The sequence below is a fragment of the Dendrobates tinctorius genome, unplaced genomic scaffold (genome assembly GCF_039654945.1).
Source record: "Dendrobates tinctorius isolate UK_male_01 unplaced genomic scaffold, ASM3965494v1 ptg000201l, whole genome shotgun sequence".
Classification (NCBI taxonomy): domain Eukaryota; kingdom Metazoa; phylum Chordata; class Amphibia; order Anura; family Dendrobatidae; genus Dendrobates; species Dendrobates tinctorius.
The window spans coordinates 4,962,739-4,974,755 of NW_027361868.1; the positions used below are offsets into that span (position 1 = coordinate 4,962,739).

At 41.3% G+C, this 12,017-nt stretch overlaps 1 protein-coding gene across 1 annotated transcript in view; it reads left to right on the forward strand.

Moving 5' to 3' along the window:
• USH2A (usherin) overlaps positions 1–12,017 on the forward strand; it is a 994,545-nt gene that overhangs the window by 698,940 nt on the left and 283,588 nt on the right. The window contains exons 43-44 of the mRNA XM_073553328.1: positions 5,903–6,066; positions 6,595–6,804. Coding sequence (XP_073409429.1) covers positions 5,903–6,066; positions 6,595–6,804 — 374 coding nt within the window. The remainder of the gene's footprint in view (positions 1–5,902; positions 6,067–6,594; positions 6,805–12,017) is intronic.

A 12,017-nucleotide genomic window follows, 5' to 3' on the forward strand; every position in this document is an offset into this window, starting at 1 on the left:
TTATAGGTTTGAGACAAAGAAAAATTAAAAAAATTGCAATACAAAAAAAAAGTCAATGATACAAATGTCGGTAGCTATACGTTATCATTTACTATCTTTGATTCACTTTAGATACAATTATAAATTAATCTAGGACTCCTAAGTGACCTTTATGGGTGACGATGTCCATTGCATGACCTCATTGTACCCTATTTGCAAAAATTCTGACATGGACATGGAGCGCCCTCAGCCAGGGAAGTGGGGTACTTGGTACCGGGCCGCTTTCTTAAAGGGGCAGTGTCACAGCGGCGGTGACCCGGTCAGTGGCCCTGGGTCTCCAATGAAAGGGGAGTATTTACAAGGGAAAGAGAAATAAAGAGTTTTTTGTGGTAAGAGTTCGTGATGGCACCTGTGGTATCTGATCAATAGAGACCAGCGCTGCAGTGCAGATACTCTGGGACTGATGGTGTGTTGCAACAGGCAGAGCTGTTGTCCCAGGGCAGTTGTGATTAGTTAAAGATGCAATGGTTGCTGATGTTAGATGTAGCAGTGCTGGGTGAGTGTTGAGGAAAGAATTCAAAGGACACAGTGGAGTGCAGTTCCAAAGCTTTACTCACAGTTCTGGTGCACACAGATGCCTGCTTGGTGCTATCTTCTTCAGGTGAGGGGCTCAGTCAACTCTCAGTCAGATGAAGCACACCTTTCCAGCACTCCCTTCAATATGTGCCTTTCCTGGCCATCTCCACAGTGCTGCTTTCCACTTGCCTTCCCTTCCAGCACATCACAGTCAGTGTCCCAGGCCAGCTGCGCGAATCCTGTTGGACAACGTGACCCAATACGTTTCCTTGATTCTATCTGGCTGCCTTTCTGGAGGAGATAACTGTGGTTGTTGGCTGTGGCCCCTAAAGTTGCCACAGCTATCGGCTTTCTAGCTGAGTCCTGTTGTCCACTCCACTAGGATAGGGGCCAAGTCCCTTCTGCAACCTGGATTCTCCCCCACCTGACGTCCTTCAGCGTGGAACGAGCCCCACGGGGAGCACTCTCCACCCGTGCCTCTGGGAGAACTCCTTTTCCCTCCAGGGAACTTCCTTTCAAAGCTCACTGCGCCCAGCAGCTCCTCCTGACTAGGAGCTGTTGCAGACACATCCTCTCACTTCCTCCCCCTAAGGGGAACTGTCCTAACTTCCTACAGTTCTCCTGCTCTAAATCTAAGCTCCACCCACCTCCCAACACCCTTCATGAACCAATCAGGGGTCATATAGGGTGCCCTGCTGTTCTAAGTGTGAGTGGGATGCAAGTGTCTGAGTGTGGTCAGGTGTCTTCATCTTACCTGAACAGTGGGATACTACACCTCTGGCTGAGGTGCAGTACCTCTGTGGTGACTGAACTCTCAGGGGAGCCACAGCTGCCTTTCATACTATTGATATCAGTGAATAAAAAAGTAATTTTCACTTCTAAATGAAGAGATTTTATCTCAGATTTTTTGGAAGGCAATCCAACCAAAAAAACCTGTAATGTTTTGATCCATTATTTGGACTTTCATCAGATTCAAATTGCCATTGGTCCAGTAGAGAATGCTATAGGAAAAGAAGTGCTATAGAAAGACGACTGCTACGGATGAGGTCTCTTGGACACTGAAACGTTAGTATTAGTGTTGATTGCTGGGAATCTGGGTCCTAAATCTCCCAACGAATGCTCAAGTCTATACGTTACTCCAATCAAGCTCGAGCATAAGACGAAAGTTTTTGCCCCTTTGTTTGAGCATTCGGTGGGAGTCTCAGGATACAAACCCACACCGATGACTTCAACCAAAGTGCAAAAGTTCTCAGCATCAACTTGAACACCAGAAGAGTAGTTTATGGAAGTATGATCAGCTGGGATATAGGGCCCAGTGTCCTCTTTAAGGCAATTTCCTATTGTCAATTAGTTTGCATGTAAGGGCATAAGCTAATAAACTTTACAGCTCACAATTAGTGGTGGATCATTAGAGGGCTCACCAGGTGAGGTGGCTCCACTAAGCCTCTGGTCTGGGTGGGCACACAAACCCCAGGCAGTGCTGCAGCTTCCAGAGGACACATAGAATATTTGGGACTAGGACTAACTGGAAACTCTGGAGAGGAAGAACAGATGGAGGGGAATCCATCAGGAATGGATGTGAATTGAAACACAATAATACAGGTAAAAGAGCAAACCAAAGAAGAGACACTAAAATGTCAATCTCAAGACAGAAGTGTGTGTTTGTCAATGAGTCTTAAATAGGTCTAGGGAAACAATGTAATTGATCCATGCTGAGCAACCTGAAAAACCCAACGTGGAGCACAACAGGGAGCACAAGATCCAGGAAAAAGGAGCGGAGCTTGAAATACTGCAAACAGGTGTGCATCAAAAGAGAAATAATTAGCTTCTCTATGATCACCTATGGGATAAGAGAGAACCCATATGCAGGGCTTGTACAGGGGTCCTCCTCTGCCTGTGTCCTGCCCTATCCACCCATAAGATGACATTGAGCTGAATCTCTCATTTTAGCAATAGGTAGGGGTTCCAAATATGGCACATTTTACAGATGGGCAAAAGCTGCCTGTTATATCAGCAGAGTAGATGACAGAGTCTTAAGCTACAGCAGGTTTTGCACTGCCAATACTTAGCTATGAAATATGAAGGATCTTCATGTGATCACCCTTCACTGCAGCAGGAAAGTATGAATTTTGCTGCAGTGAAATCCCCAGGTCATGGTCCCAAAAATAGTCTCAAGCTGGCAGCAAGATGGCAGGAATGTAGAGTTAAACATACAGTGCCAATGTTCAACTCCATGTGAACAGAGAGGTCTGGACAGGCAAGAAGAAAAGACAAGAGCTTAGCTGGGGTCAAAGCTAGGAGATCAACGAGGAGTGTGCAATACAGGGAGCGAGGCGTAGGAAGACGTCAGAGCCAAAAGTTGGAAATTGGAGAACAAAGTGAAGTGAAAAATCTAGATCAAGGTCAAGGAACAGTCTGGGTCAAGAAGCAGAAGCTATAAAAAGAATGATCCAACTAGAGAAAGAACCAACACAACCTTTATGGGGTAACGTTTCCACTTGCCAAGTCAGTGTAAGGAGACTTGTAGACCATGCAGATCAGCGTAAGGAGACTTATAGGCCATGTTATGCTCCTTTGGGTATTTAAATACTAAACAATATCAATTCTTGTTGTTGTTATTTAATACTATTTAAATTCCCAGAGTAGCATTGCATGTCTTACTCTGACAAGTTCCACAAGAAGAAACTTTACACCTTATACCCCCATAAAGCCTCTCTCCTAGCCAAACCAGTCCTCCTGCGTTGCACTCATGAGAGTCAAATACCCCCAAAAGAGGTATCTGCCATTGGAGTTTCTGATTTGTCTTTTTATCCTAAACCATGAGGTTAAGATTGCTACATCCAATAGGTGGAACGAGAGGTTCCTGCCTTCTTCCTCCCAACAGAATCTGTTGGTTGTTGAGAGGAAGAGCTTGGTTGATTTAATAGGCTGCCAGGAGTGGATAAGGGAAAGAAAAGCGGTAATGTTATCAGGACACTTGCTAGTTGTTAACTATGGGGTAGAAGTATAGCAATGTAGCAAAGAATAATGGGAAACCCCAATGAAATCAGTACAAGCTCTTTGTGGACTATACTGTACATATATCCTGCTTGGTCAGATATGGTAATTGGTATCCGCTTTGATTCTTGCCACGCACACTGTTCTTCTGTCCAACTAACTTCAGAACAGTTCTACCTGCAAGAAAGTAAGGCCGTCTCTGGTAGACTGGAAAACAACCAGCTTGGTGAGGCCAAAAACATCTATAATACAACTGCTTATTGATTGGTCATACTTATAAACTTATAAAGATGAACAGTGTTGTGAACTGAACACTTTTGACCTGGCTTCTGAGTTTGGGCTCCCTCTGGTGGTTGCTGCTGGTTATGGAGCTGGCCTGGCTGACAGAAGTTAATCACCTGAGGAGGATGATTGGAGGTCAGGTGTTGCAAACTGGAGAGATTTAAGAGAGCAACCTTCCCTCAGTTGTTGCCGGTGATTTGGTTTTCTTCCTGAGCTTTTTGGAAGTCTGCTTGCCTCCTGCTTCGTCCTGCATCTTTCAGATAAGTTATTTGTCTGCTTGAATCTTTTTGCATTTGATCCATTTTTGCTTTTCTCTGATTTCTGCTTTGCTGGTGTGAGTTCAGCCTTGTTCCCTGCTGGGACCTGTGCTGGACTCTGTTCCATATGCCACAGCTCATGTCAGTCTTTTCAGTATTTCTAATCCCCTGTTATATCAGTATCTTTTGTTTTGCGTCCAGTTCACACCAGAGTTCTGATTTAGTGGGGGAGAGGTTGTTTGGCCTCAGTATTTTTGCACATCGGAAGTGTTGGATTTTTTCTTAGGGTTTTTTGTGTGATTGCAGACAGTATTCTTTCCTGTCCTGTTCTCTCTAGACAGTTTGGGCCCCATCATTTGCTTACTCTATTCTCTGCCTCTGTTTTGTGCCTCATCTTGTCTCACCGGCAATATATGTTCGGGGGCTAGCTATTCTTTTGGGGTTCTACTCCGGGGCAGTTTAGCTTTCCCCTTTCTCTCTTTAGGCTTAGTTAATTCTTTGGCTGTGCCGAGGCGTCTAGGGCATCGTAGGCACGTCCCACGGCTAATTCTAGTTGTGTTGTCAGTTTAGGGGTCTGCAATCCGCTAAGTTACCAACCTCTCTGGTTATCTGGTTGCCTTGCTTATTCCCCTGCTATCCTCCTCGGTTACCTAGTCCTAACAGAATAGCTTTTAACAAGAAACCTGATTTTGTGATACTCTATTGGGAGATGTTTCTTCTATGTGTCTATATGTTGCCACCAAGGGGTTGTGATGTGAATCTCAGCCTGTTGAAGGTTTGGCTAGCGTGTTGCGATATGGCACTGAGATAATTTTGTGTGTCCTTAACCAAATAGTAAGGATTGATGCAAGTGTGGCCGTATCCATATATCTTTGACCAAATATCTTTACATTGACACTTGCACTGTGGCCCAAAGATCTGCAGAAAGGGAAGTAGCAAGAAGCAATTTTGACATGACTAATGCGAAGGATGATTGGACTGAAGGGATATGAAAATATGATGAAGCTCCTAGAAGAACTAAAAATAGCCATAAAATCCTTGTAAGACAAGGCACGCATCCAAAATGTTCCTCAAAGCCAGTCATGAAGCACATATAGGAAGTACAACATGAGGTTTATGGAATGGAAAGGAAACGTGAGGTCAACCATGAAACCTTCATAGGATCTAAACAGTAGAGTGAAGTCAACCATGAAGATCTCCTATGACCTAAAAGGTAGAGTGAAGACACTCAAGTCACCTATGGGAAATAATTTCCGACGACAGTACAATGCATTGTGAGGAAGTAAAAGGACACATGGAGTCAACCATTGTGCACATATTAGACATCAAACATGATGGAATGGCCTTCTTGATGACAATACATTAAAAACCTATAAAAAGACCTAGGAATGATTTCAGGGTACAAGCTCTATGCTGAGGATATCGGTTTCCAAAGAATTTTTCCAAATGAAGCAGACATTGTAACTGTAAATGAGGGGAGCACAACCTGCCACCTGTGGTGCCATTCTGGTGGCCCTATATCATAGACATGTAGGGGTGGGCAAGTACTGGTCCAGTGGATGGTGTTCTCTTGACCCAATTTTCACAGTCAGGAAAGGAGCACAAGATGTGGTCGTCTACACATGGGGCTCTCTCTCTCTGTCGTAGTTTATTGTAGTTGTGAATATGGTCTGCGTTCTTGCACCTCTAAATATCTACAAAGCAGAGACCCCACATATAGGCGTTTGTCTCACCGTGGTAGACGCAGCTACCTGAAGGATTCAGGAACGTGTAATCATTTATAATTTAATGACCTCCATCTCCTTCTTCAGGTATACGTCCTATGAATACAGGCTGATTGTCTACAATTCTGTGGGATTTATATCTGGCCCCGTAGTGTCAGCAACAACCCTTCCTGGTCCTCCAAAAAGGGCAAGTGATGTGACCATAAGGGCAATAAACCACACTGCGGTGCAAGCTTTCTGGACCAAACCATGTAAGTTCCACATCTTCACTGATAGAAAAATTATACGGGAACAGGTCCGAGGATAGAAACAAAAACTCCTATATTTTTCTATCTGTCTATTAATCTATTGACTATATTTATATCTATCTATCTATATCTATTTATCTATCTATCTAGATTTATTATCTATTATCTATTTATCCATCTATTATCTTTCACTCTTATCTATCTATTTATTACCTATCTATTATCTATATATATTATCTATCATCTATCTATCTATTATCTATCTATCTATCATTTATCTATCTATTATCTATCTATTATCTATTATCTATCGATCTATCGATCGATCTATCTATTATCTATCTATTATCTAGCTATTTTCTGTCTATTATCTATCTATTTATCTTTTATCTATCTATTATCTATCTATCGCTCTGTTTGTCCTGTTTCTCTCTCTCATATATAGCTACAATTGTGTATATATATATATATATATATATATATATGCATAAGTAATACATAACTAATACTGATTTATATCTTTCTTTCCAGCCCTACAAGACCTACAAGGTGATGTCGATCACTACACGATTGTACTCCAGTCATCCACCTATGAGAAGTCTCTGACGTTCCCTGCGGATGTGAACCAGGCAGTGATTGGTGGATTACAGCCAAACACCGACTATCACCTCTATGTGGAGGTCTCCAATGGGCCTCACAGTATAAGCAGCGGCTGGGAGCGCGTCACCACCCTAGATGGAGGTTAGCACTTCATTCAGTCTGTAAATGGATTGATTTTGCAGGGATGTAAACAGTCATGTTATTAAACTGGCAGGAAAAAAAAGGGGCTAAAATGTTAAAATGCTTAAATGCATCATTGAGTTCAGAAGAGAAGAGAGATCAATAAAGTGGTCCGCAGAGACCCCAGCAGATCTGCGTGTAATAGTGACTACTATCTCGGCCTCACCAGGTCAGGTGTATGAGGAGATTCACCAGAATAGAAATATTACTCCATCTATTCTTGTGTGTATACACTGTGTTCCAAATTATTATGCAAATGATATTTTTCTCTGATTTTTCTAAATAGTCAGTACAAATGACAGTCAGTCTAATAAAAGTCATCACCCGTTAGAGTTTACATCAAATTTTATTGAAGAAACCTCCCAATGATAACAGTATAATCTCCAAAATGAATAAAAACTCAAATTGCACTGTTCCAAATTATTAGGCACAGTAGAATTTCTAAACATTTTAAAGAACTGAAAATGCTCATTTGTGGAATTTGCAGCATTAGGAGGTCACATTCACTGAACAAAAAAGCTATTTAACTCCAAAACATCCTAACAGGCCAAGTAACATGCTATCATAGGAACCCTTCTGTGACATCACCTTCACAATTCTTGCATCCATTGAACTTGGGAGTTTTTGGAGAGTTTCTGCTTGGATTTCTTTGCATGAAGTCGGAATAGCCTCCCAGTGTTGCTGTTTTGATGTGAACTGCCTCCCACCCTCATAGATCTTTTGCTTGATGATACTCCAAAGGTTCTCTACAGGGTTGAAGTCAGGGGAAGATGGTGGCCACACCAGGAGTTTATCTCCTTTTATGCCTATAGCAGTCAATGACTCAGAGGTATTCTTTGCAGCATGAGATGGTGCATTGTCATGCATGAAGAGGATTTTGCTCCTGAAGGCACATTTCTGCTTTTTATACCATGGAAGACAGCTGTCAGTCAGAAACTCTATATACAGTACTTTGCAGAGGTTATTTTCACACCTTCAGGAACCTTAAAGGGCCCCATCAGCTGTTTCCCCATGATTCCGGCCCAAAACATGACTCCTCCTCCTCCTTGGTGAAGTCGCAGCCTTGTTGGGACATAGTGGCCATCCACCAACCATGCACCAACCATCTATCTGGACCATCCAGGGTTGCTCGACATTCATCAGTAAACAAGACTGTATGAAAATTAGTCTTCATGTATGTCTGGGCCCACTGCAACCATTTCTGCTTGTGAACACTGTTTAGGGGTGGCCGAATAGTAGGTTTATGCACCACAGCAAGCCTTTGAAGGATCCTACACCATGAGGTTCGAGGGACTCCAGAGGCACCAGCAGCTTTAAATATCTGTTTGCTGGTTTGTAATGGCTTTTTAGCAGCCACTCTCTTAATCCGATGAACTTGCCTGGCAGAAACCTTCCTCATTCTGCCTTTATCAGCACAAACATGTCTGTGCTCAGAATCAACCACAAATCTCTTAACAGTACGATGGTCACGTTTAAATTTTTGGGAAATATCTAATGTTTTCATCTATTGACCAAGGTATTGCACTATTTGATGCTTTTCAGCAGCAGAGAGATCCGTTTTCTTTCCTAAATTCCTTGAAACCTGTGCCCTGCTTAATAATGTGGAACATCATTCTTAAGTAGTTTTCCTTTAATTGGACTCACCTGGTAAACTAATTATCACAGGAATTTGAGATTGATTTCAGTGATCCAAAGAGCCCTGATACACAATACCATCTATGAGTTTATTTGAAAAACAAAAAATTACATCTTTATGACACTTAAATCCAATTTGCATAATAATTTGGAACACAGTGTAGATAGGAAGAGCCAAGATAACAGATAAGAGATGGGAAGGAAAATATATGCGATAAAGATAGATATATACTGTAATAGATAGATATGAAATAGATAGATTTATAGATGGAGACAGAGAATGCTAGATTGATGCGTGAATAGATAGATGGTTAGATACATCGATCCATGAATATTTAGATACATGCAGGGCCGGCTACAGATTTTCCTTGTGAAATAGTCAGTGACCCCTTTAACACACACCACAATTCATGATGCACAGATACAGCAGAGAAATATAAGTATAGTACAATGCCAAAGATTTCATTAACTTCTTACATTACATGAGTGATATCTTTTGTAAATTCTACAATACTATACATATAGTATAATAGCAACAAAAATCCCATAGGTGAAATAAATGGTGTGGATACAAGGGACAACCCTGCTCCAACACCATAAACATAAGCTCTGCAACTGATATGAAAAACCAGGAGGAGCAAAAAGAGCATAAAGTCACATAATTGTAATAAAATGTCAAAATTCTTTATTTAAATATCAACAGTGCAATACAGATCATAATGAGGTGCTCATGAATAAATCTGGACATATATCCCAGGGAAAACCCCCCTCAAACTCCCCAAGTTGGAAACAACCCGGCAAGTATACAAAAAATATATATATAGATATAGCACAAAGCCCCAAAAAGGGTCCTATTACCATATTAATCACCAGGGGACTGAGTCATATCAAATCAGTAACAAAAATGGGGCTTTAGTGCTACCTAATATAAGAGCATAGTGGCAATAGATCATAGAAAATGCTCATGAAAGTTTTCACAAGAAGCCATGTGGCAACTTACCAGGAAGGGGAGAAGAGGGAGAGCCCAGCGTAGGTACCCCCGACGCGCGTTTTGCGACGTCCCCCGTCGCTTTATCAAGGAGGATATCGCCTCCTTGATAAAGCGACGGGGGACGTCGCAAAACGCGCGTCGGGGGTACCTACGCTGGACTCTCCCTCTTCTCCCCTTCCTGGTAAGTTGCCACATGGCTTCTTGTGAAAACTTTCATGAGCATTTTCTATGATCTATTGCCACTATGCTCTTATATTAGGTAGCACTAAAGCCCCATTTTTGTTACTGATTTGATATGACTCAGTCCCCTGGTGATTAATATGGTAATAGGACCCTTTTTGGGGCTTTGTGCTATATCTATATATATATTTTTTGTATACTTGCCGGGTTGTTTCCAACTTGGGGAGTTTGAGGGGGGTTTTCCCTGGGATATATGTCCAGATTTATTCATGAGCACCTCATTATGATCTGTATTGCACTGTTGATATTTAAATAAAGAATTTTGACATTTTATTACAATTATGTGACTTTATGCTCTTTTTGCTCCTCCTGGTTTTACATATAGTATAATGCATCCCATAATCCTCCATATAGTATCATACACAGCCCATAGTCCTCCATATATAATGCACGGCTCATAGTCCTCGATATAAGTATGATACACAGCCCATAGTCCTTCATGTAGTATAATGTACCTCCATATATATTGCATAGCATAAAGTCATTAATGTAGTATAATGCACAGCCCATAGTCATCAATGTAATATACTGCACAGCCCATAGTCATCTATGTAATATAATGCACAGTCCATAGTCATCCATGTAGTATAATGCACTGCCCATAGTAATCCATGTAGTATAATGCACAGCCCATAGTCATCCATGTAGTATAATGCACAGCCCATAGTCATCCATGTAGTATAATGCACAGCCCATAGTCATCAATGTAGTATAATGCACAGCCCATAGTCATCCATGTAGTATAATGCACTGCCCATAGTAATCCATGTAGTATAATGCACAGCCCATAGTCATCCATGTAGTAGAATGCACAGCCCATAGTCATCCATGTAGTATAATGCACAGCCCATAGTCATCAATGTAGTATAATGCACAGCCCATAGTCATCCATGTAGTATAATGCACTGCCCATAGTAATCCATGCAATATAATGCACAGCCCATAGTCATCCATGTAGTATAATGCACAGCCCATAGTCATCAATGTAGTATAATGCACAGCCCATAGTCCTTCATATAATGTAATGTATAGCCCATAGTCCTTTATATAGTATAATGCATCTGCATATATAGTGAACAGCCCATAGTCATCCATGTAGTATAATGCACTTCCCATAGTCATCCATGTAGTATAATGCACAGCCCATAGTAATCCATGTAGTATAATGCACAGCCCATAGTCCTTCATATAATGTAATGTATAGTCCATAGTCCTTTATATAGTATAATGCATCTGCATATATAGTGAACATCCCATAGTCATCCATGTAGTATAATGCACTTCCCATAGTCATCCATGTAGTATAATGCACTACCCATAGTCATCCATGTAGTATAATGCATAGCCCATAGTCATCAATGTAGTATAATGCACAGCCCATAGTCAACAGTGTAGTATAATGCACAGCCTATAGTCATCCATGTAGTATAATGCACAGCCCATAGTCATCAATGTAGTATAATGCACAGCCCATAGTCAACAATGTAGTATAATGCACAGCCTATAGTCATCCATGTAGTATAATGCACAGCCTATAGTCATCCATGTAGTATAATGCACAGCCCATAGTCATCAATGTAGTATAATGCACAGCCCATAGTCAACAATGTAGTATAATGCACAGCCTATAGTCATCCATGTAGTATAATGCACAGCCTATAGTCATCCATGAAGTATAATGCACAGCCCATAGTCATCAATATAGTATAATGCACTGTCCATAGTCATCCATGTAGTATAATGCACAGCCCATAGTCATCAATGTAGTATAATGCACTGCCCACAGTCATCAATGTAGTATAATGCACAGCCCATAGTCAACAATGTAGTATAATGCACAGCCTATAGTCATCCATGTAGTATAATGCACAGCCCATAGTCATCAATGTAGTATAATGTACAGCTCATAGTCATCAATGTAGTATAATGCACAGCCCATAGTCATCAATGTGTTATAATGCACAGCCCATAGTCATCAATGTAGTGTAATGCACAGCCCATAGTCATCCATGTAGTATAATGCACTGCCCATAGTCATCCATGTAATATAATGCACAGCCCATAGTCATCAATGTAGTATAATGCACAGCCTATAGTCATCCATGTAGTATAATGCATAGCCCATAGTAATCCAGGTAGTATAATGCACTGCCCACAGTCATCCATGTAGTATAATGCACAGCCCAAAGTCCTTCATATAATGTAATGTATACCCCTTAGTCCTTTATATAGTATAATGCATCTGCATATATAGTGAACCGCCCATAGTCATCCATGTAGTATAATGCACTGCCCATAGTCATCCATA